The sequence below is a fragment of the Megascapheus bottae genome, chromosome X (assembly GCF_031878675.1).
Source record: "Megascapheus bottae isolate mThoBot1 chromosome X, mThoBot2.hap1, whole genome shotgun sequence".
Taxonomy (NCBI): Eukaryota; Metazoa; Chordata; class Mammalia; order Rodentia; family Geomyidae; genus Megascapheus; species Megascapheus bottae.
The window spans coordinates 25,767,248-25,794,182 of record NC_143547.1 but is presented as its reverse complement, the minus strand read 5'-3'; the positions used below and the strand labels follow the sequence as shown (position 1 = coordinate 25,794,182).

General features: G+C 37.0%; 1 protein-coding gene across 1 annotated transcript in view; it reads right to left on the bottom strand.

Annotated features, from left to right (window-relative positions):
• Positions 1-26,935, bottom strand: part of LOC150040617 (amine oxidase [flavin-containing] A) — a 61,952-nt gene that overhangs the window by 13,143 nt on the left and 21,874 nt on the right. Inside the window, exons 3-9 of the mRNA XM_090326899.1 lie at positions 23,152-23,289; positions 7,164-7,268; positions 6,354-6,445; positions 3,484-3,625; positions 2,029-2,178; positions 1,599-1,758; positions 739-835 (exon numbers count right to left, since the gene is read on the bottom strand). Coding sequence (XP_090183025.1) covers positions 739-835; positions 1,599-1,758; positions 2,029-2,178; positions 3,484-3,625; positions 6,354-6,445; positions 7,164-7,268; positions 23,152-23,289 — 884 coding nt within the window. The remainder of the gene's footprint in view (positions 1-738; positions 836-1,598; positions 1,759-2,028; positions 2,179-3,483; positions 3,626-6,353; positions 6,446-7,163; positions 7,269-23,151; positions 23,290-26,935) is intronic.

The following is a 26,935-nucleotide window of genomic DNA, read 5'->3' as shown; positions in this document are numbered from 1 at the left end:
TCAGCCATGCCTCTTTACCACTTCAGCCATGCCCCAGCCCTTTTTTCTTCAGTTATTTTTCAGATATCATGTGTTTTTCTTGTTTGCCACAGCTGCTCTCAGATCATAATCCTCTACTGTTGCTAGAATTACAGGTGTGACCTACCACATCTCGCTTGTTCTTTGGGACCAGAGCCTAGATTTTTTTATGGGGCTGGGGGTTGGTCTTAAACTTCTATCATCTCTCAAGCTGCAATCCTCCTATCTCTAAATCTCAAGTAGCTAGGATTATAAGTGTAAATCATCATGCTGTGTACTTAAAATTTAAAGTTGTTTTTTCTGCCAGTCCTGGGGCTTGAACTCAGGGTCTGAGAACTGTCTTTAGGCTTTCTCAAAGCTAGTGCTCTGCCACTTGAGCTATAGCACCACTTCTCACTTTTTCAGCATATGTGGTACCGAGGAATCGAACCCAGGGCTTTGTGTATACTAGGCAAGCCCTCCACAAATAGGCCACACTCTCGGCACTAAAATATAAATTTTGTAGAAGAAATAAGTTATCTGGGCACAGGTTCAAAATGGTATTAATTTTAGTAGTCCTATTATAATACATTACTATAAACATTAATTTATGGAAATATGAGAATATTTTGCATGATTATTTGTCATTGCTTCAGGTCAATCTCAAAATAATATGCTTTGCCAGTATCCACATTGACACAATTTAGAAAATATAGAACACCCAGTTCTAATTTAATTTACCCCATGATGGCAGGCAGCGTTCCATCTGGCTTGGTGTCATCCAGGGTGATTGAAATTGGAGCTTCTTCATCTTCAATGATCATGCAGCCACAATAATCTTGACCAGGAAAAAATCAACAGGGAATTTAGATCAACCTCATTAGAGACTCATGTACATATATAATCATTATAAACTATTTTACTAAGAGGAAAGCAAATCTTAAAACTACTTATCTTTACCCTTGCTAGAAGCCATTCTCTACCAAATACATAATACAATAAATATATATCTATTTTCCATGCATTTGGAAAATGACCCATGTCTACCATCGTTATGTAAAGGATTTATGAACAGTACATGGAAAAAATGGTAAGAGTCTCTGGACATTAGGATACCTGGTAGAAAAGACGTGTATTAGAAAGAATCACCTCTATCAAGCCTAGAAAAAGTTGCAAAAAGGAATCCTGAGTGTAAGGATGAACTTATAAGAGCAGCCATATTATCTTGAGAGCCTACTAAGTTACAGACATTTTCTCATTTAATATCCTCAACACTGTGGTAGTAAGCATTTCTAAAATTTAGAGACTGAGGAGATTAAGCCACAGATATCTATTTGGTGTCCAAGCAGTACTTCTGACAAAGAGTTACTCCCAGGAACCTGGAACAATGAGGTCCCCACAAATGAAGTTCTCATTGCAGGTATTCCTTTCCCTCCTGCTGCCATTACTCTTTGGGTTATGGGGGCAAGGGGTATGAAGAAATTAACAGGTTCCTGATCCTTTCTCTACCAATGTGAAAGCATTATGCTTCCTGGTCAGTATTCCTAAAATAATGTGGCTCCTTCATTTAATATAGTTTAAGCACAAGTAAGAGAACTTACCCTTTTTCTTCCAGAAAGCTTCCCTGTAATACATCATGCACTTAATGATAGCCCCCATTGGAAGACGCTGAATTAACTGGTTTCTCTCCGATGGAAGCTCTGGTTTGAAGTGGATCTTGGCAGTCAAGGTTGGAGGGATGGCACTAATTACGTATTTGCACTAAAACACACATACGCAAAATCTCACTTCAGAAATAAGCTATAGTCTTTGCAGAGGGTATAAAACCCTCATATTCATCATTGTGAGTGACACAGAGTAGTAACAACATACAAAATTAAGCAACAAATGAGAACAAAGTCGGTCAATCAAGACCGTTAATTTAGAAGATTGTGCATTAATCAGACTAGTGCTTGGACTGTATTTGGTTAAAATCTGCAGAAGACAAAAGATCTATTTACTACTAAGTTCCTTGTGACTAAAATGAGTTACCTCATAAACTTCATGATTCAGCGTCTCTATAATGATGTTGTCTCCTGACTGGTCAATATAGGTAACAGGACGGCTCAGCTTCACTCGGTCCCCAAGGAGGTCCATTATCCGCTCACTCACCTGGCCTGATCCACCTACAAACTTCCGTTCCTACAGGAAGTAGGAAGGAAAGGAAAGTTATAAAAGCCAGAGGAAGCAATAAGAACAATGGACTATTTGTCACTGATTAGGAATCCTTTAGAAAATTATAGCCAGGCCTCCATGTCAGCACATTTAACTACTGGGGAAAAAATATATATCAAAATAGAAGCAGAGTTAACCAAGGAACCTGTTACCATCCTCTATACAGTTTCTAAGAGAGCAAAGCCATTATTTGTTTATAGCTATTACAGATAAGAAAAAATGCCCCCTATGCCAGTACTGACCAAATGGAAATAGGAAATCTGTGAGTTTCAGATGCTCAACAGGGTGTGTAGGGAGTGAGGGGAAATGTATTTGTCTTAGGGAATGTAACTTCTAACTCCTCTTGGCTTCTTAAAGTTCCATGCTGGGCAACTTAAAGAGAACAGGCTGGTGGTGTTCTAAGGACTAGCCATGCCCAATCAGTCATTACAAAATGAGGTCCTAGGGATCTGAATTTCTTGAATAACTTTTTGTAAAAACAAAACAAACACAAAAAACCAATTGGGATTATAGTGGAGGCTAAATGTCTATTTGTTCCTTCAGAAATTACAATAGCTCCTTTGAACAACTCTATCAGACCAGGATTACTCTGCCAACTGTAATCTACTAGCCCTGTTACATTTACTATGGAAATGGTTTTGGCTTAGTCTAAGAAGGAAAATTCTTATCACAAAACATTTTGTAAGAAGCCAGAGACTATTGTTAGACTTTTGGTAAAATATTCATTAAATGGTTAGAAAAGCATGTTGGCAAAGTGAAGCACAGGTCATCACTGACAATCATGAGTAAACAGGCAATAATTTTATACTTTTGTAACTATTTACTGATATCACCCAAGTTCTTTATAAAAGAAGTTTCCATAGTTGTTCAGATCTAATTTATAATTCTGTCCTTCCTCAAATAAATGATACAATTTAGTTCATCGTTTGACTTAGATTATTCAGGAATTGCTCTGAATTTTAGTTTACTGGAAATATCACAAATAAATTCCATCTTATTCACAATCTACCCTTTCATGTTTAGTATTTGTTGAGTTAAATTGTAAAAGGGTAAATTTTATTCCTCATTTTGAACAATTCAAAATGAAACATTCCTTGGCTGTGAGCTTCTTTTCAGGAATGAAGAGGAAATGAGAACACGTTTTGCAGACATGACATTTGAGAAATTTTATGCTAATTATTCATGACTGGAACTACTGAAGCAACTATGAGGACATTGCTTTGGGAGAGGGCAAACCCACCAAGCCACAGTTTCAGAACAGCCACATCATACCTGGCCTCCGTTGGAGACGGAGAATATCCGAGTGGTACCACCACACTGCTTCACGTACCACAAGAACCACAGAGCAGAAACTTCATGGGGCTCAGAGGTGACATTGATGTTCACAAAAATAGTAGCAAACTCTCTAGCAGTCCTATCCACAGAACAAGAAAGGAAGTTAGGCATGAATAATATAAGCACTAGTGAAGTACATGTTTCCATAATGTAATATTTCACAATTAGAAAGTTATCTTCTTGGGACTGGAGAAGTAGTTCAGGTGGTAGAGTATCAGAAATGAGCAAAAGTGTGAGATCAAGAGTTCAAATCCTAGTTTCAGAGGGAAAAAAAGGGAAGTATTTTTTTGAAACAAAAAAAATCTCATGAATTCAATTTCCAAAGGAACACATTTGCTCATTCTTGAGGAAAATAAATGGTATGGAGAGTTGGTAACTTCCAGGAAATGGTTAGTATTACAACAATATGAAAAGATGATTGTATGGATGGATGGCATCTTCCAGGAGTAGTCTAAATGGGCTTTCGGGGTGGCATGACAGAAAATGGCAACAAAATGCTAATTGCCGATTATGGATTAGTTCCAAATAATGCTAATCATATTTCTTGCATGCCAATATGCTTGTCAGTGGTCATTAGGGTTATTTTTTCCAATCTATTTTTAAAGATCCTCACTTCTTCAGTTTCTTTGCTTCTCCCCTGGTCCAGGATACTAGACCAGTCACACTACTTCTTTTCTTACATACTATAGTTAATGACTTTTGGGTTCAAATTTGAAAAAGAAAACCCTTCTGCTTGGCTAGGCACAATATCTCACTCTTGTCATACCACTGACTAAGGAAGCTGATATCAGTTTAGAGGTTTCAGGTCAGCTCAGGGAAAAAGTTAGTGAAACCCCATCTAATAAACCAGATGTGGTTGTCATGTCTCTAATCTCAGCTACGTAGGAGGATGGAGACAATTCTATTTCTAGACCAGCATGGGCAAAAAATTAGTATAACCCCTATTTCAATCAAAAAACCATGGTAGCATGTACCTGTGATCCCAGCAACATTTGAAGCTATGGATGACTTGTGCAAAAAAAAAAAAAAAAAACCAAAAACCAAAAAACAAAAAACAAAAAAAAAACTCTTCAAGATGAGTGTAGTGGCTCACGCCTTTAATCCTAGCTACTCAGGAGGCTGAGATCTGAGGATCAAGGTTCAAAGCCAGCCTAGACACAAGAGGACCTGAGACTCTTAACTTCAATTAACCTCTAGAAAACTGGAAGTGGGGCTTGGCTCAAGAGTAGGATGGTAGCCTTGAGCTGAAGAGCTCAGGGGCAGTGCCGAGGCCGAGTTCAAGCCTCATGACCCACCAAAAAAAGAAATTCTTCAATGGCCTAACATGGAGAAACGTTAACTTTTGAATGTAGCTTTATCCATTATCCAGTATATGTACTGGATACCACATATACTTCTAAGCTCTATGATCCAAGTACACTGACTATTCAGTTACTAAAATCTGTCAATTTCATTCCCATCATAGGTGTTTACAAAATCTGTTTCTCACTCTGTCTTTCTAAACAGATATCACATCATCCTTATATCTCTCTCTTCCCCTCCATCATGTGGGTCATTCCTAGAAAGTCCCATCCCTTTCACAATATTACCTTTTCCTTTCCCCTACTCTGCTCAGTGGATCATTCCTGAAAGATACCAATCCCCATCTACCCAACCTGTTTCCACCTGTTCCTCCAGTCATTCCTGGAAGATACCATGTCACTACTCCATACATCCTTGTTGTCTCCCCTGTCCCTGTGGGCCCATTCCTGGAATATATTATCCTGTCCCAGAACCTACTAATAAATTCAGAACAATATTTTTCATAAATGATCCACAGGTCAGGAGAGATTGGAAGGTGTTTAGTCAAACATAGCGTCTTCTGAGAATACACTATAGAGTTAGCAGAAGAGGACAGTGGTAGATGGATTTCTTATGTGATGGACCCACAAGTGAAGGGAAAAATAGGATGTTTAGATGGCTTGGAAATATATATTTTCCAGGAAGAACAGCTTGAGACTGAGGGAAGACACGGAAAATAGAACTATAGGGACTGTATAAGAAAATAAGGTAGGGTCCCTGAGTATGTGGATCATTACAATCTATTATCCTGTCCCAGTAGCTCAGTCAGGGAGACCTTCTCTATCCCCATTTTTCAATGCACTCATCACATCTGTGCTTCTCTTCCTTCCCTTCAGCAGAGCTCCTTGAGCCTATCTATCCTCCCACAGGGAGAATATACATTTGATTTGCTTTGTCCTTGTTATGTATTAATAAAAACTCATTCCTGCTTTAAAAACATTATATAGCTAGCTTAGTGGTGTAGTGGACCTCTTAGTTATAATAATAATCCTGTCAGTAAGTCAGGAAGTCATGAATATATTAATAAACTGTAAGTTAATAAGCAAGTGACATAGATCCTAAATGAACCATCATTTGTTATATTTTTTCATTTGTACAGACCACCCTTCCCTCTAGTTTCCTATTATTCTACATCTAGGTAGGTTTATTTTTTACATTTTTGCAAACTGCTTTTGTAGCTAATCTCTATATAATATAAAACAGCAATTTTGCTTATATATGTAGTGATCATACAACCCTTTCATCAAAAGATGTTCTAATACATGTGTCAATTTTCCTGAAGTTTTTTTTACTTATTTTCTGCTTAAACCTGTTATAAAGTATTGAAAGTACCTTCAAAGTTTCTATGGTCAGAAATATTTCCTCTTTACTTTTTGCCATAAGTTACTGATAAAAGAATTCAAGCTCAATACAAGAAAAGATCTAGAGGAGTGTTAAAAAACTGATTTTTAAATAGGAAAGTATACTTTGTCCAGCAGATTTTATCAATGAGATCTTTCATAGTCATCTTGTCCCATTCTTCAGCATGAGGGGCCTCCCAAGGTGCATCAGCTGGGATCTGCAAGGAAAGAAAGTTCCACTCTCAGGAGTGAAAGTAATTGTATCTATGCCAGACCTCTCTGAACACAGTAAATGTGAACCTCTGAAAACTGGTTTTCAGTCTCTAGTGTAATGTATGTTGACTTAGAATTATATGTGGAAGTGGGAGTGTTCTTTGGATTTCATGCTTTAATGCCTTTTCCACAACAATAATAATAATTGCCATAAGTACTTTTAAAAGCATTATAAATTTAATCTGTAATTGCAATTAGCATGATGATGATGATGATTAAAAGCCAAGGCCTTTTTTAGGTCTCCAATTCAAATGTGAAAGTGTGATATTACAGAGCCTGAGAGTAAATAAACTTTGGGGCAGAAAAAAAATCCTTCACTAGTAACATTATGGATGGATAACTACTAAGTAGAGATACTTGGCAAAATATGTCATATAAATGCTCAACGACAAAGAATTGAAGACACAAGCATTAGCATCAGCAAGAATGGATTAGAACGCTGATCCCTTGCTGTGTAGTCATGGGTCAATTATATTAACCTCTTCGTACTCATCTCCTCCATCTGTTGAGTGGAAATCATAGCAGCTTTGCAGTTGCTTGGTGCACTGGAAATGATATACATAAAAAAGGGTCTGGAGCAATGTTCTTGAATCTTGGGAGGATGATAAACTGTTGCTACTGCTGTATCAGTAATGGACTGCATAAACTGAACACATATTTTACCTCCTTTCCCATTTTATCCATTGTCCGCCACAGATTGTTGTAATCCAGGTATGTGATAGGATTCCACACAGGGGGAAATGCTCCCCGAAATGGATACGATTTCCCCTGGAACATAAAAGCAAAGAAAAATACAAGGGACCATCTTTTAAGTTAGCATGACATTCTAAACCACAACAAGCAATCAACCTAAGCCATTTTCAAAGGAATAGGATACTCACTGTGTTAGAAACATTCACTATGATGGAAAGCAAACACATTCTAACTAAACAGGCCTAATTTTAACAGGATTAGTAAAAATTCCCCCAGTACTGTATAAATTTGCTTTTAATTTACAGGAAATCATGGCTTTTGATTCATTTCTAGCCATTTGAACAAATAAGGTAACCCCTTTTACTATCTAAAATCTGAGGCCACAAAATTCTTAATTCCTGAGTTCTTATCACTTTAGAAAAATGATCCAATTCAGATGAGAACCAATTAAGGACATGGAGGACTGTCTTTAGACTACTTATAGGAAAGGAAGCAAAAGACAACATTTCACATTTCACATTATACAAGCTAAATAAAGACAGACAAGATTACAGACTATATCTAATGCCAAGAATTAAAATATTAACAGTATGGAACAATTGGCGTACATGAGTTGGCCTGTATACTATCCATTCTTCTTTGTGAACAGTACTTTGGTTTCCTTTTGGGAAATTTTCTCTGTTCCTCTGTGTATATCTCTGTAGGGAAGATGGTCCCTTGTACCTGTGGCCATTACAGAAGTGATAATAGATTCTTTTCCCTCCAGCCTACCTCAGTACTACAGCCCAGGTTTGGGCATGTGATCTAACCTAGACTCAGAGAACTTTAACCCTAGAAGTTTGTGCCCAAGGACTGAAGAAAATAGAATATGGGTTCTCTTTTTCCCAAGACATCATGATTAGCAGCTGCTAAAACAAAATAAAAATGAATAAATCTTAACATCCATAAATTTTTCTACTAGTACCATTTTGCATGAGAAAATTTCAATTGAAAATTTTAATTTGTAGAATGTTTCCTACATATACTATACAGTATTAGAAGTTGTATTAAACATTTTTCAGAAAGATTAAAAAAACACTTAGAACCATCAAAGTAGGCTCACAAGACATAACAGCATGCCCACACCCTGAAGCAGAATAAAAAATACATATGGCATTAAGTAAACAAAGAAGTTACTGCCTTTCCACATAGAAAATTCAAATAGCCCTGGTAGATACATGGTCTGATTTCTTATCTGAAAAACCCTATGGTGAAAAGCCACAGTACAATGTTTTAAGAATCCAAATCCTTTATCAACATTGCTGCCATCATCACTAACATTTATTGAGCTCTTACTACATGCCTGCCATGGGCCGAAGGTCTTCACATTCATTATGTCATATAATATTCCCCCTAACTCTATGAAGGGAAGCACTATTAATATTTCAATTTTATTAATGAGAAAACTAAAGCACGATGATACTAGATAATAAATAATATAGCAGAAATTCCCTGTTCCCAAAGTCTTTGCTCATAAGATATATTTCTTGCCTCCTACATGGGTGATAGAATGTAGATATAAGTTTGTTTCAGAAACTTTAAACTCCCCAACTAAAAGAGTGCTCTGAAATGTGAAATTTATAAATCTTCCAATGTACCTTTTATGTTTCTAAAGATTAAGAATACAGAGTAATAGTCCCAGGTTATAGAAAGATTGCTGAGGAAACATGGCCATCTTTGGAAAATGCTAACAACATGTGTTCTGAAAGAAAAGGGCAGAGACATTTTACTCTGAGCACAAAAATAGCTACAGAGAGAGAGGCTGGAGTTAAGTAATAGCTTGGACAGCCTTTAGAACAGCTGGTTCTTGTTATAGTTCGTCCCAAAGTGAAAGCTAGGGGGGGGAAATCTGTATTTTCCTGTTCAAAAGTCTAATTATGCTTAGGAAATAGCTTCAAATAAAACTGATCTAATTTGAAAAAGAATACTGTATAAAAAACTTTAAGTATTTTCAATCATCTAGAGACATAAAGTATTATGATTATAACTTGACAAAATATCTTCTATATTCCTAATGAAATTCTTTATAGAATTATACTAACTTGAGTGTGCTTATACAATGTCCTAGAGGTCTGGTAATTCAATCTTCATAAATACACAAGGGAGCCAGGAGAACTGAAGGATTCAAGAAGAGAGAATCTGGCCTGGAAATTTCCTTAAGTATAGAAACCATGAAATATTCTGTTTTAAAAAAAGATCATGGGGCCAGGAGTTTGGCCTGGTGGTAGAGTGCTTGCCTAGCATGCACAAAGAACAGGGTTCAATTCCTCGGTAGCACATACATAGAAAAGCTGGAAGTAGTGCTATGGCTCAAGTGGCAGAGCCCTAGCCTTGAGGAAAAAGTCCAAGGACAGTTCTTAGGCCCTGAGTTCAAGCCTCAGGACTGGCAAAAAACAACGATTATAAAGGCAATTCATAGCATAAACTTTCATCTTGCTGGCAAAGGCACCAAATAAATAGAGGATTTCATTAATTAGGCTTTATCCATTTCTGCCTTCTCTGTCCTTATCTCACAGAAAATTAGAGAAATGCACATATATGGGGGGAAATATCAACTATAGGACATCTCTTCCTTTCTAACAAGTATATAATATAATAACGGCTTATTTTCTGTATGGGCCACTTCTTCAGACTACTTTTGCATGTGTGATTCCATAAAGTAACATGGTAGGAGACCGTGGGGAGATCTCTTGGTTGAAAGAGAACCGCCTGAGATCAGGAATCTTAAGTTTACTAAATTGAACTGTGTAATTCCTCACCAAATATTAACACTTTCTCTGTCCTAAACCTTTTTTCAGCAAGTAATGCCTAAGAGCAACTGACGCAGGAACTATGGAATAATACATTCAAATGATTACTGCTCTTTAAAAATAAAAGCAAATAAAAATTCCAAAGTAACAAGTTCATTTTGTGCCTATGCTATGAAATTTACTACTTTTCGAAATGGCCTTTCACTTCTAAAGGATCAACGAAGTAGAAACCATTGATGTTGAATAAAACACAATGTCCCTGGAATTGTGCCCTAAATACTTAAGTGCCTTGGAGAAACCACATCTCTAATCTACAGTGTCCATAATAGCAGGAGGTTACTTAAAGGAGATAAGAGTTTATGATGTATATTTCAATCTTAATTGTTGGTCCTATAAGATAAGCCAAGTTTATAGTAAGGAAGCAAGCATTTACTGATTAGCACATAGAAGAGTTTCATCTCTGTATACTTTTAATATTTTAGTTAAACCAAAGGAAATGACTACTACTACAGTATCTTAAGTCACTGAAGAAATTGTAAAATATTTTAAATCCTCTTCAAAATAGCTTCTGGATTCCTGGTTTAGGAATATACCTTTCTAACCTACATAAATTCTTTAGGACCTATGTACCTCTACTATTTTGTGAGAAATTTTTTTTCTTGGAGATGCAATTGAACACAGGGCCTTATACGTGCAAGGTAAGTGCTCTATCACTAAGCTACATCTCCAGTGAGAGAAATCTTTTGAGGATTTCTTTTCTATATTTCTAGCAATCATCTGAATAATGAAATCATATAAAACAAGATCCATTCAATAAATAGGATGGCAGTACTGTATTGCTTTAAAGTTCAACAAATTATTTTCTCCCCCTTTCTGATGGTAAGAACTAAGCCCTCTTCAAGCATAAGTAACTTCAACCAGGTACAGTGGTTCATGCTGGTAATCCCTTATATTTAAGAGGCCAAAACTGACAGAATTGAGTTAGAGGCCAGCATGAACAACAACAAAAAAAGTTAATGAGACTTCGTCTCAGTGAATCCAGGCATAGTGGTGTGTGCCTGTGAGAGACCAGCTCTGGGCTCAACTGATGGTATGCTTACTTAGGAAATATGGGATCCTGAGTTCAAACCTCATTACTGCCAAAAATACAAGCATAAATAATTTCTCTTGAATAATTTCTGTGGGACCACTAAAAAATTCCATCTTTTTCAATTGTCATTCTTTTCGTATTCCATTTTTATTCTTTTTTTTCTTTGTGGTGCTGGAGATCAAAACCAGAGTTTTTTGCATGTTAAGCTTGTGCACTACCACAGAGTAATCTTCACAGGCCTGCATCTTCCCACCTCACAGTCAAATGATACTACTGTTTTCTTCAAGTCTTTTTATTTTCTGACTTGTTTCTTCCTGAAAATCCACAGGGACCCTATTCCTCTAAGGTCATCAATGAACTCCTTATAGCTAGAGCTGAAAGCATATATCCATCCTACAAGCAACTGGCTGGATCTGATCCATCCCATTAGATTGTACTCCTTTCAAATCTCCACTTGGTTCCTTGAGCCTTTTCCCTCTCCAACCCACTAAATCTCCCAGAGTTCCATCCAAGTCTTCCTTTTCCTCTACCCACCCATTTCCTGTTTCCCTAGGGAACTCATACACATCTGGTTTTGTTATTATATTTGCACCGTGTTATGGTTTGCATTTGTGTGTCTCTGTTCCTTGTTTATAAGTACAAAATTGTTATCTCCAACTTCTTACATAATTTCAAGGGCTTGGTTCCTGCGTGTTTGCTTACGAACTGACATTTCATCATATTCTCAGCCTGTCTTAAGGCTGCACAGCTTCTGGCTAATACAGTGAGTGCTTGAGTCATGCAATTGCATTCCCAAAAAGGAGCCACTACATTCAGGTATAAATGATGCTCTAGCATCAAGAATGAAAAATTTAAAATGAATGATTACATTGCCTTTCCCATGGAATTCTTCTGTGTGTGTGTGTGTGTGTGTGTGTGTGTGTGTGTGTGTGTGTGTGTGTGTGTGTATAAAACATTTATGAGGCTCTTAGGTAATTAAACACCACTGGCAGAGTCATTGGTCAAAAAAACATTTTTTGGAGCCAGGTGCTCTTGGCTTATGTCTATAATCCCAGCTATTCAGAAGTCTGAAATCTGAGGATTGCAGTTGAAGCCACCTCAGGCAAGAAAGTCTGTGAGACTCTTATCTACAACAAACCACTCAGAAAAACCCAGAAGTGGCTCAAGCACTAGCCTTGAACAAAAGGAGATCAGGAGCAGGACCTAGGCCCTGAGTTCAAGCCTCAGGACCAACCTAAAGTATATATTTTCCAACTTTCACAAATGTCATTAATTTGGGAAGAAAAGGTAGTTAGAAAAAAGATAAAAATGTTACTTTCTTGAAATCACATAGCTAATAGCCCCACTGACATATCATTCCCATATCTATTTAAAGCTACACTTCATATCTGACTTATCGAAATGTACCTATCCTGTACATTATAATAACAGAAATTAAAAATTTAAAAACCTACACTTCAATGGGTTTTGGTATATTTGAAGAGTGTGCAACCATGTACTTTTAGAAAATTTTTATCAGCCCAAGAGAAAATCCCATATTCATTAAACACCACTCTCCATTCTTTTCTACCCCATTTTGAAAAATTACCATTTTTTTCCAAAAATGGATGAACCAATATTTTACATTTTCACCAGCAATATATAAAGTTCTAAGGTCTGTCTGCCTTACCAAAACAATTATTATTAATTACTTGTTATCTTTTATTATATCCATCTTGGAGGGTGTAAAGTAGCATAACATATTGATTTTCTTTCTCATTCTCTTTTCTTTTGCTTTGTTTTTTTTGTGTGTGTGGTACAAGGAAAGTCATGTTATGTTGCTTATCCTAGCCCCTAACTTGAGGTTCTCCTCCCTCTGCTTTCTTACAAACATGCACTATCATGGTTTTGTTTTGTTTTGTTGAGAGTCTAGTCATTCTGTCCAGGCTGACCTCAAACTGTGGACTCAATTGACCTTGTCTCTGCCTTATGAGTAGCTGAAACTGCAGTACTGAGCCACTAAGCCTAGCTCCTCATTGTGGTATTTACTTTCATTTACCTAAAGACTAATGATGTTGACCATATTTTTATCCTTTATGGGTAATCTGTATATCTTCTTTGGAAATCTATTTGAGTCTGTTGCTTAATTTTTTGTACCAACCCCAGGACTTGAACTCGGGGCCTGGGTGTTGTCCCTGGGGTTTTTTTTCATTCAAGGACAGTATTTTACTACTTCAACCATACCCCCACTTCTGGCTTTGTCGGTGGCTAATTGGAGATAAGAACCTTATGATGGACATTCTTGCTCAGGCTGGCTTCAAACCATACATTTCACTTTTCTAAGTAGCTAAAGTTATAGGTGTAAGCCAGTGGCACTCAGTTTTTCCCTATTTTACTTTATTTTTACTTGAGTTTTAAGAGATACTTATATATTCTGGATATGAGACAATTTACAAATATGTTGTCCCATTCTGGATATAAGATAATTTACAAATATTTTGTCCCACTATCTGGACTATTTTTTCAGTTTCCTGAGATTATCCAAATAACAGAATTTTTAAAAAATGTTTTGAAAGCTGGGCATGGTGGTTCACACCTGTAATCCTACCTACGCAGGAAGTTGAGATCTGAGGATCGCTGTTCAAAGCCACCCTGGACACTAAAAAGTCTGTGAGACTCTTATCTCCAGTTAACCACTAGAAAAATGGAAGTGGCGCTGTGGCAAGGGGCAGGGTGATAGCCTTGAGATGAAGAGCTCAGGGACAATGCCCAGACCAAGAGCTCAAGCCATAAGACTGGCAAAAAAATATGTTTTGATTGCTAGGTGCTGGGAGCTCATGCATGTAAATCCTAGCTACTCAGGAAACTAGGATCTGAGTATAGTGGTTAGAAGCTAGGAGAAACAGGAAAGTCCACAAGGTCTTATCCCCAATTAACTATGAAAAAGGCCAGAAATGAGGCTATGGTTTAAGTGGTAGAGCACTAGCCTTGAGCAAAAAGTTCGATAATAGAGTCCACACTCCAGGACAGGCAAGAAAAATGCTTTAATCAACTTAAACTTATCTTTTTGTTGTTGTTGTGTATACTTTTATTCCATCAAAAGTCAAAACCTAAATCAGATTTAAAGAAGTTGGACTTTCTACAGCTACTTAAAGATAATTAAAAATGTGAGATAAATGCAATAAAATAAAATCTAAGTGCTGAATATTAAAAAAATAAGGAGGTGTAGTGGAGTACTTCTAGGCCTCTGATAGCTGTTCACTTTAAGCAACTGAAGTGGTTAGTCTATTGTGCCTAAGGGATTTCTTTTCCCCTAGGAATTGGTTCAGCCCAAGGGCAGGAGAGCATGGGAATACTAAGAATTTGTCATTCTCAAGGGTGACATCATCCAATAAGGAATATGAACAAGATACCTAAGTTTCCCTTACTATGGCAATTCTGTAGCACATTCCACAAAATGCTTCACGAATATATATTCTTTCCGTCCCTCCTTTCCTCTCTTCCTCCCTCTCTCCCTCCATCCCTGCTTCCTTCCCTGTCTCCCACTCTTCCACTCTTCCTCCTTTTATTGTCATGAAGACCAAGTTAGCACTGATTTTTAATACCAGTTCCATATACAAACCTCCAAAATGATCAGAAATCAACATTATGATCAAATCAATTAGAATGTACCATATATAAGATTGATAAGAACAGAAAACAATAGAAAACTCAGCATTTTACAAAATGCACATCTCTAAAACCATTTCCAACATAAGCATTTCTCACTCTAATCTTTACAGACATTGTATGAAAATTGTTCCACGGTGATAAATCTGGGAAAATCATGGTTTACAGTTAAATAGTATTTTATTATTGCCAGACCTCACAGGACTTCTAATTTGCTAATGTGCATACTGACTCTCAAAGACAGAGCTGGAACATAGAGTACTTCCAAAATTTATCTCAGTACTAGACTTTCTCTGCTGCAAACCACTTTTTTTTATGTCAGTCTTGGGGACACCAAGCAAGGGCACTGTCCCTGAGCTCTTCAAGGCCTGGACATTGTCCCCGAGTTCTTCAGCTCAAGGCTATCACCTTACCCCTTTGAACTTCAGAACCACCTCCTGTTTTCTAGTGGTTAATTGGAGAGATAAGAGTCTCATGGACTTTAGTGCCCAAGGCTGGCTTTATGATCCTCAGATGTCAGCCCCGAGTAGCTAGGAATAGGGCATAAGAAGTGATCATGCTTGGCTGCGAAGCATTTTTTTAAGATTAATGTTGTTTAGGAAACACTTAGGACTTTTTCCCAAGGAATTCTTTCTTCACATTCTGGCTGGAACTTTTTGAAGCCTAGGGAAGTATGGAATAAAAAAGGATCTGCAATAACCAGACTGTTTATTTCCCACCTGCTCCTCAGGGAAGACAGTTTCATTTACTTATCCCTCTAGAAAAGTAGGTATATCATCCCACAACATTAAGTTAAAAAGAAAAATAAAATCTCTTGCACATCTAGCTAAACCTCCAAGTACATCATGGACCACAATCAGTTTGGACCCTTCTTGACATTGCAGTGATGAACTATGAAACCAAAGGTTGAAAAGACCAAGGGCAGAGCAGACCTTTCAAGCTAGGCTATTGACTGTGTGCATCCATACTGTATATCCCTGTGTGCATGCAAGTCCTGCTCCTCTCCTGAAGGAAATCATTTGAAAGACAGCTCCAGCATCATGATGATGTATAGAATGATTATATAGAGTGGGAAAAAGAGTAAGCCATGGGTCTATCAGACTATACTACAATTTTTCTAGTCTTTGAACACAAGAATATCTTTTCTTTGGAACCCTATAGACTCCACTCCCAAGTTGCTTGAGCTGACGAAACTTTGGCAAAGTAGAGGGTATAAAATTAACCCTCAAAAATCAACTGTTTTCCTGTATGCCAACAAAGAGAAGAGTGAGGCAGAAATCAGGAAAGCAAATCCTTTTGCAATAGCCTCAAAGATAATTGAATACTTAGGAATTAACTTAACTAAGGATGTAAGGGGCCTTTACGATGAAAACATTAAAAATCTAAAAAAGTAAATTAAAGCAGAACTGAGGAGTGGAAAAACCTCCCATGCTCCTAGATTGGAAGAATTAACATCGTGAAAATGGCAATCTTGCCAAGGGCTATCTACAAATTCAATGCCGTACCCATCAATATCACAATGTCATTTTTAATGAAATAAAGGAAGCAATCCAAAAATTCATATGAAATAATAAAATACCCCATATAGCAAAAATACTCCTTAGCAGAAAGAACAGCATTGGAGAAATATCAATACAAACTTCAGACTCTATTACAGAGCTATGGTAATCAAAACAGCTTGGTACTGGCACAAGAACAGGCCTGAAGACCAATGGAATAGTACTGAAGACCCAGAAATCAACCTGCAGACCTACAGCCATCTAATCTTCGATAAGGGAGCAAAAAAATAACATGGAAGAAAGATAGTCTCTTCAACAAATGATGCTGACAGAATTGGTAAAGCACCTGCAGAAAACGAAATTTGGATCCTTACACCAGAATTAATTCCAAACGGATCAAAGACCTTGAGGTAAAAGCAGATACCCTCAAAACTTTACAGGAAGGAATAGGAGATACATTCTTAATAAAGGTCCATAAACACTACAAATTAAAGAAAGTTTGGACAAACGGGACTGCATTAAACTACACAGCTTCTATATGGCAAAGGACATAGCTAGCAAGTTAAATAGAAAGCCCACAAAGTGAGAAAAAATCTTCACTAACCATGAAACAGACAAGGGTCTCATATCTAAAGTACACCTACAGCTCAAAAAATTGAAACTCTCTAAAACAAATCCCCAAAGAAACAACCATCCCACTAAAAGGTGTGCTAAAGATTTAAAGATAGATTTCTCTAAAGAGGAAATAAGAATGGACTATAGACACATGAAGAAATGCTTGACATCTCTGACCACACAAGAAATTCAAATCAAAACACCTTTGAGATTACACCTCAATCTAGTTAAAATGGCCATGATCAAGAAATCTAATAACAGATGCTGGAGGGGATGTGGCCAGGAGGGATCGCTACTACACTGTTGGAAGGAGTGTAAATTCCCTCAACCACTCTGGAAAGCAGTATGGCAATTCTCCAAAAGACTAAACATAGAATTCCCCTATAACCCAGCAATTCCACTCCTTGGCATTTAACCAATTGTCCAGAAACAAGGACATACTAAAGCCACTAGCACAACAATGTTCATTGCAGCATTATTTAACATAGCAAAGATAAGGAACTAGGCCAGATCTCTCCTCAGTGGATGAATGGATCAAGAAGACATGGTACTTATACACAATGGAATTCTATGCTGCCATCAGAAAGAATAACATTGCCCCATTCCTAAAGAAATGGAAAGACTTGGAAAAAATCTTACTAAGTAAATTAAGCCAGACCCAAAGGAACATAAGCTCAATGGTTTCCCTCATTTGTAATAATTAGTACACATCTGGGATTCTCCTAGTAGAGGATTAAAATAGCTCAACACCTAGATACGTTAGGTCATATAGGATGAGACTAAATGAAATGAACTCTAGGATATGGAAACAAGAGCTTTAACTTGTGTGATTGTTCTTAATGTACTCTATAATTTCTCTTCTTTTTTTGCCCTTATGGTTAATCTCATGCTGATACTGTATCTGATTTGTTACCTGATATATATATATATATATATATATATATATGTTTATTTGTTTACTTGAAATAGGGAAGGAAGAAACAAGGGGATGGGGTAAAGGAAACAGAGAGTAAAACATGAGAAAGGATATCAATGTATGAGAAGTAATGCACCAACTACCTGACAAATGTAACTGTAACCCCTCTATACATGATCCCAACAATAAATTTTCTTTTAAAAAAGAATATCTTTTCTTTGTTAACAAATCACCTTCATGGGGCCGGGAGTTTAGCCTAGTGGTAGAGTGCTTGCCTAGCATGCACCAAGACCTGGGTTTGATTCCTCGGTACCACATACATAGAAAAAGCTGGAAGTGGTGCTGTGGCTCACCTGATAGAGCTCTAGCCTTGAGAAAGCCCAAGGACAGAACACAGGCCCTACGTGCAAGCTCCAGGACTGGTTAAAAATATCCTTCAGCCAGGTGCCAGTAGCTTATGCCTGTAATCCTAGCTACCTAGAAGTGTGAGATCTGAGGATAACAGTTCAAAGCCAGCCCAGGCATGGAAGCCAGTGAGTCACTTATCTCTAATTAACAACCAGAAAACTGGAAGTGGCACTATGGCTCAAGTGGTAGAGCGGTAGCCTTGAGCTAAAGAGCTCAGGGACAGTGCCCAGGCCCAGAGTTCAAGCCCCATGAGTAACCAAATAATAATTAATAATAATAATAACAACAACAGCCTTCATTTTGTTGTCAGGCTCAATGGCTCATTCCTACAATCCTAGATAATCTGGATGCAACAATTGTGAGGATCACCATTCAAGGCCACTCTGGGGGAGGGGATGAATTAGTGAGACCTTACCTCAACAAGTAGTTGGATAAGATAGAGGCATCTGTTATACCAGTTACACTGGTGGCTTTCCCAAACATAAATACAAGACACTGTTTGAAAAATACATGAAGCAATAAAAAAGGAAGTGGCCTGGGGGCATGATTCAAGATTGGAAAAAGACGTGGCTGTGTAGGAATAGTCCACTGGTAGCTTCCCAAATAATCACATAGATTAGCACCTATACCCATGTGAGTATTCCAGGATCTATTTTTTCAACTGCTGCTAGTCAACAGGTATAAACCAGAGGGATTTCCTTCTACTGCTACTGAAGCCTGATTTTTTTCAGAGATACTTGTCTGCTGGATATGGCTATGGAAACTAGACCACTAGGTATTTTGACACACACAAAATTAAATCTATGCTTGCAGTTCACTGTGTATCATTTGAACATGACAAATTGAAGGAAACTTATAGAAATGAAAGTAAATTGATGCTTTCAGTCATCATTCCCTTTGTTTGACAAAGCTAACATGAGAAGTGTCCTCTACAGCTTTCAGAACCAAACTGTTCATTATACTGAATAGTAATAAACACTCAAATTTTTGGATTCCATTGTATGCATGAAATTCCAAAGCAAAGCAAAAGAAAAAATAGAGTATTATAAAAACATCACTGGATTGATAAAAAAATCATTCTCCTTTCAGTTTCACATACTGTGTGGATACTGATTAGTGATTTCCCACTCCCTTCCTTCTGAGGACTTTAATCTTCCCAGGTGGGCTTTCTACCACTAAAGCCACCCTTTTTGGCTTTTAACTGTTTTTAAGGTTAGGTCTTAGGAATTTTGCCGGGATATAGCCTGAACCTCTTTATGTCTCTCACAGAGATGACAACACAGTTGTGCCATTACACCTCAGCTCTTTGATTGAGTTGAGGGGGGAGGGGGAAGAATCTCACTGGCTTTTTTTTTGCTCATTTTGGCTTTGAACAATGACCTTCACTATCTCTAACCCCAATTGGCCTGAATTATCTGAAAAAGCTATCATGCCTGGCCTGATAAGTCTTACATGCCTGCCTTTGTTTTTTTGGTTGTTTCTTTTTCTCATCTCTAAAGTAGCAATTATTGTTACTTATTAAAACTCTGAGGCCTACCGAATTTTCAAAAGTTTTTTTCTTTGAATTTGACCCTGACATAAAAAAGCTGCAATGAAGCACCAATACTGTTAAGTGCAAGATGACTTAATGGCAGACTTTATGGCTGGGTCTGAATTTTGAAGTATCAGAAAGGACCAGGTATGGGATTCATAGACATTCATTTAGAGGTTTCAAGTATTAGAAGGAAACTACAAAAGTCTGAAAATTTAAGATAAACAACCTTTCGGTTGTAGTAGTAGATATGTGCTCTGTGGCAAGTATAGAGATTACAAAAGGAAAAGTAGGAAGGAAACAGAAAGCAAGGAAAGAGGAAGTATTACTCTCCACTGAATAATTACATTCCAACCTGAGAGGTCAAAAACTTCAGTAGTTATGTTATTGTGGAGACTACAGTGATTTCACTTGAAGCTGCTTATGGAATTCTTCATTCCATTCATAAAGTTCTTTTGCCATTTACCCAAATGTCATGGCTTCACTAAAAGGTGTTTGCCAATATCCACAGATTAAGTATTAGAGAATTTTTTTGTTTCACCTAACCCACTTAATGTGAGATTAGGGAAAGCAACTCCAAGGCAAGATGGTGACTATAGGACTATTCAATGAGTAGTTAGTTCCTTTTCTGCTTGTGACTGGTGTTCTACCACTTGAGCCATGCTTCCAGTTCCTAGAAATAATTTCTATATGGGCTGGGGATATGGCTCAAGAAGTGGAGGCTTATTCAGTACTTGTGAGGTCCTAGATTCAATCCCCAGTACTACAAATGAAAAAAAAGAATGAATCCAGGTACTGGTGACTCATGCACAGAATCCTAGCTACACAGGAAGCTGAGATATGAAGAGCATGGTTTGAAATCAGTCTGAGCAAAAAAGCCTATGAGACTCTCATTGCCAATAAACTACTCAGAAAAAGCAGAAAGAGGCACTGGTAGCGCAATTGGTAGAGAACTAGCTTTGTGTACAAAGAGGCTCAGGAATAGCATCTATGCCCTGAGTTCAAGCCCCAGGACCAGCAAAAAAGATGAATGAAAGGGATAAAAAGGGTTCTATGCTGCTGCTGCAGTCCTCATCACAACAAAAAAGGATGTTCTGTGGATGGACAGCAGTGTTGTATAACAATATGAATGAACTTAATGCCATTGAATTATACGTCTAAAAATGGTTATGGTGGTAAATTTTGGGTCATGCCTACTTTACTAATATTTTGGAGAAAATAAATAGAAGAAAATATCTCCGAACCTCTGATATGTTGGGCTGAGATTTATTCTTTAAAGTATAAGGCAAGGAAAGGCACCTTTAAAAGGAAGTGGCTAAGGTAACCAGTTATTAGGCAGTGTGATATTGTGTGTGTGTGTGTGTGTGTGTGTGTGTGTGTGTGTGTGTGTGTGTGTGTATGTGAAGGTGTGCTCCTCGTACTCAGGGCCTCATGCCTGCTAAGCAAGCAGTCTACCACTAAGCCAAATCCCCACATAAATGTAAGGATTCAAGGGTAAATTTCTATCCTTAAGATCTCTAGTAGCCTCCAAGCAGAAAATGAATTCTTTTCAAAAAGGTAGTAGAAGAATTGATGTTTCTAAAAACTATTTTTGTAAGTTAGTTCCATGTATCTTTTAATAGATATTTGATGGATCAAACTGAAAATAAGTAAATATTTTAGCCTATACATTTTTTAAAACTCTACTTATAACTGGGAAATTCAAATGAAGTAAAGCATCTGTAACCACACTGCAAATGGAGGGCAAAATTCAAAATTAGTAGCATAGAGTCAGAAAGGATGAATTTAGATAATTAAAAGAAGATGAAGACAGGACAAGCAACATCCCTTCAAAAGCTTAACACTTTGGCTCTCTTGAGTTTCCTTCCAAGAGGTAGTGAGAGTGAAATATAACTTTCTTTTAAACAAAATAAGTGGCTTCTATAAGTTAGTATAGAAGAGGTACTAAAACAACCTTAAAATTTAATATTAAGCTGGGTGCAGTAGCTCACACCTGTAATTCGAGCTACTCAGGACGCTGAGATCTGAGGGTCTCGAGGTTTAAAGCCAGCCTGGGCACTAAAGATTGTGAGACACTTATCTCCAATTAATCACTAAAAAAAAAACCAGGAAGTGGGGCTATGGCTCAAGGGGAAGGGTAGTAGCCTTGACCTGGATAGCTCAAGGACAGCGCCCAGGCCAAGTGCAAGCCCCATGACCAACCAAAAAAAAATTAATATTAAGTCAAAACACAGTTTTTTCTGGCAAGAATTAAGACAAACTATATATGTATGTATGGAAGTAACACAATAAAATCCATTGGTATAACTAATATACTTTAAATTTAAAAGATAAGAAAATAAATTGTTTTAAGAAAGGTTAGAGGCATGGCTTAGTTGGTAGAGGGCTAACCATGAATGAAAGTATCAGGTACTAAGTTCAAGTCGCAGTCTCACTCCCCCCCCCCAAAAAAAAAGAGGAATGGGGAAAGGAAAAGACAACTAACAAAGTACAACCTCTGCCTTTTACTTGACCCACTAGCTAAAACCAAGTTCTTTTCTTAGCAACATCAAAATTTATTTAGTATCCACCACACACACACACACACACACACACACACACACACACACACACACACACACTGAAAGGCTTTTGGTTTCAGGTGTTGGTATAGAAACCTAGAATAATAGCTATGAGTACAGTAGAATCAATACTGGGAAAATTTGCTTTATGGGCTGTTACTATCAGAAAAGTCTGTATTATTTTAAACAAATCTTTACCACAGTACTCTAAAAACAAATGTGTGGTATACATCCATATTCTCTAGTTGCATTTAGAAAGGATTAAAAAGAGAAAGTGTAAATGCTCAACTATGCCAATTTTTAACTTCAGAGCAACTCTCCATTGGTGCCTCTCTTTTCATACTCTTTGCTCTGCCCACATTATGATCTGGAGGAACCCAGATAAAGCAAAAAGAGAAATCAAGTATTCTCTCCCTCTTCCTAAGACTTGGCATTGCAAAATTCAACATTAACTCACCCTAACTCAACAAAACTCATTCATAAAATGAACTTAATAATAGAACATCTTAGTTTCTACTGCAAGAATATAATATGCATCCTGTCCCAGTTGCTTCTCTTACCATCCAAAAGAAAAGAACTAGGACAATGGCTAAAGAAGTGCCTTCAAACTATTGTTTTCCTTGGGGCCTTACAGTTGGATTTTAGATGAGGTTGCCTAGAACTGGAGAGATGTATGTGTGTATGTCTATCCAAGGCAATCTTACCTCCATACTGATTTTACTTCATAGGAAGTTTTTAAAAGATGAAGGAAAAAGGAAAAGGAAAGAAGGGTCAAATACAACTTTAAAGTTGAGGCTATTTTTATGATTGCTTTGAGAAAAAAATCAATAACTGAAAACAAATAAAATGTTTCTGAAATAAAATACTTCCACATTGATCACTTGTGTAAAGTCAAACTTACCTTGACATATTGAACTAGGCGCTCATGGATATTCACTTTGTAAGTCTCTAGGCCTAATTCCTTAGACAAGCGTAAGATTCTGTTCTGGGTTGGTCCTACATAGGCTCCACCAACATCTACCCAATTAACATGCTCATTCTACAAAAAGAGAAAAAGTTGTTAGAAGACTTTAGTTAAAAAGTGTATCTTACAAAAATGGTCTTATTTCTTTTACAAAATAGTATCTTATCTCTTCCTAATAAAGTGCAACTAAATAACTGGAAACTTCACAAGAGTACCTCCATTTGTAGAGCTATTGGTGAGCCATAACGATTAAAGAACACTGCAGTATATTCTTTAAAAAACACCTAAGTTATTATGTATGCTTCTGCTACAGGAGACATGAGATATTTATTAGGCTTGATTCCCTCATTGTCAATGGATAAAAATTTAAATCAACTCATATTGATGAGCTTGCAATAACATTTTTAAACACTTCTAGTGAATAATAAAAGAATATTAAAAAGTTAACAAGATTCCTATACCTATCAATTTTTTTTACAAATATGCAAATTCTCATAAGCTAAAATTGATTTTTACCGTCTCTTGAATGCAGTTTTCCACATTTCATAGCTCTTTAGTAACACATTTCCAAATGGTTTGATCAATGAATTATATTATTAGGTATTTATTTGGTAGTAATGATGTGTATATATATATATATACATATAAGTGTATTTATTAATTGTTTATTTATTTGGAGGTACTAGGGTTTGAACTCAGGGACTCATACTTGCTGAACAAGTACTCTCCCATTTGAACTACATCTCTAGCCTCTTTGCATTGGTTATTTTCAATGAGGTTGTACAACTGTGCTCAGCCATTGTTTCCCCTATAAGTAGAATTAAACTGTGTGTGCTACCACACCCGTCATTGATGGAGTTACATAAAATTTGTCTTTTTAAGTATGAGATGATTCTAAGCTGTGCTGAAATAGGTATGTGACCTAGTCATATTGCAGTTCACCATTAGTAGTAGATGCAGCACAACCAAAGTAAGAAGTTGACCAAAACACCCCCATCTCTATCCAGCCACACACACTTCTGTTGGGCTTTAACTTTGCATTCCTTTCCCCTTCCCTGAACATACCCAGGCAATCCTGTTCGTTAGGTCTCTGGCTCTCCAATGCTTTGAAAGTGTGTGTGTGTGTGTGTGTGTGTGTGTGTGTGTGTGTGTGTGTGTACATACAATATAATTTGTCTAGTCCATATTTTTAGTGAAATTTTCCAGTCTGTTATTTCCAGAAAAAGAGTACATAATCCAGGAGGGAAAGGCCAGTACAAAGACTAAGGCAGAGAGAAGGAACCTATTATATTCAATAGCAAAGGAGTAAATAAATATGCCTAGAGCAAAGGGAATCAGGAAAGAGAAATAGAGATGAAATGCTATTGGAGAACACATTAGGTTACCCACGTTCTCTTTTAACCATCTGTGCTGTCCTCCAAAATCTCTCTAATGTCCAACACCCATTACAATGAAGAACAAAACTAGAGTCAGATTCTGGGTGCTGTGGCTCTAGCCTGTAATCCTAGCTATTCAAGAGGCTGAGATCTGAGGATCTCAGTTGAAAGCCAGCCTGGGCAATAAAGTCTGTGAGACTCTTATCTCCAATTAGCCACGAAAAAACCAGAAGTGGTGCTATGGTTCAGGAAGTAGACTGGTAGCCTTGAGGATGGCACCCAGGCACAGAGTTCAAGCCACACGACTGACAAAAAAAATATTAGAGTCAGTACTCTATTAACTTCTAGGCTTTAACAAAAATGGCAATAGGACTCTTTGGAATTTTCAAAAATGTTTTCTTTAGAATACTGATATTCTATTTAAAGTAAATAATCCTAAGTGAAAGTGAAATGGTTGAGGCATTTTACAGAATATTTCTTTATGAAGCAGAAACATTCTAAATGTGGTGGTGCCTTGCATTCCACAGTAAGACAATGAAAGTGAAATACTGTATTCTTCTCTGCTATACTCTGTATTTGGGTCCTTAATTTCCATCTCATAAGTCTCTGAATATGCTGCATATATGTAATTATATTAGGAAACACATTAGAATAGTCTTGTGCCTGCTCTACGGACATTTCAATTTTATTAATTATATTCTGAAGAATTATGGTTCTCATATAAGAAAAAATTAGTAGGTTTGGATCTGCTAATAAATTTTACTAAATAGATATCTAATATTAATACCAAATTTGATATTTAGATTATTTCTTTTCTTTCCTTTCTTTTATAAGTCCCAGACCTGGATTCAAACTCCATACTTGCTGTTTTTGCTTATTGGCTAGCACTCTACCAACTGAGCCATACCTACAACCCTGAAATTACCGGTATAGTAAGATCCAGAGTAGTTTCATGGAAGCTCTTCCAAAAATTATGCAAGTGGATAAAGTTATTTGAAGCAATTCTCACAATATTTGATTCAAAAATCCAGTATAAAAATAACTTTTGTCCCTTCTTAAAGCCTTCTTTTGATGGGTGCTGGTGGCTCATGCCTATAATCCTAGCTACTCAGGAGGCTGAGACCTGAGCATCATATTTCAAAGCCAGACTGGGCAGGAAAGTCCTTGAGACTCTTATCTGCAATTAATCACCAGAAAATCAGAAGTGGCACTGTGGCTCATAGTGGTAGAGTACGAGCCTAGAGAAAATTTGCTCAGGGACAGCAGCCAGGAACCATGACCAAAACGACAACAACAAGAATCCTTCTCCTAGTCATTTGAGTATAAATGCTAAGCACTCATTTTTATGTATTTCTGAGCCTCCATTCTTATATACCTAAGAAGTTTAGTCTGTTAGTATGGATTAGGACAAGTATGGTGGATTCTCATTTCTTTTATATAACTTGTTCTAAATGAAAATTTGCAACATAACTGATATACCAATTTATTACGAAAAAGTTTTAGGGATTAAAAATAAGCAAGGGCTAAGAGACATCCTAAAAAGTATCCCCAAAATGAAGATGTATATTTCAGAAAAAAAACAAGAGAGATGTATATTTAAGAATAAACAACAATAGTGAAGGTAAGATTGATTAGAATACATTGCATACAAGTATGGAAATGTCACAAAGCCCCTACCCTTGTAAAACTAATGTAAATTTTTAAAGTCCTGAACAACAGTTCTGATTCTATACATGAGGCAAATGAGGTGTCCAACCAGCTAGGTACTGCCAGCATCAAAACTAGAACCAGCTGATTGTGGTAGTACATGTCTGTAATCTCAGCTACTTATGAGGCAGAGATTAGTAGGATCACAGTTTGACCTAAGCTCAAGTGAAAACTTATGGAGACCCCTATTCTCAACAAGTAAGGTCAGCATGGTAGTATGTGCCTATAAACTTAGGTTCAAGGTAGACATAAATATGAGTATCACAATGTAGGGTAGCCTGGAGCAAAACTCAAGACCTACTTGAAAATAACTAAATTAAAAACAGCTAAGGGTTGGTTATTATCATATTGTTACAGTATCTTACCTTGTTATCTGGTATATTGTATATACATTTATTTGTTTATTTGAAATGGAAAAGGGAAGGGGGGAAAACAAGAGGAGGGCAGGGGGTAGGGGGAGGGAAATTAGGACAAAAACATGAGAAGGGGAATAAATGTTTGTGAATTAATGCATCTTCTATCTGGCAAATATAACTCTAACCCTTCTATTAATTACAATAAAAAGAGAATTAAAAATATATTACAAGTGAGGAACTTAGTTTAAAAATGAGGAGTGTGTATTGCATGTTTAAAAGTGC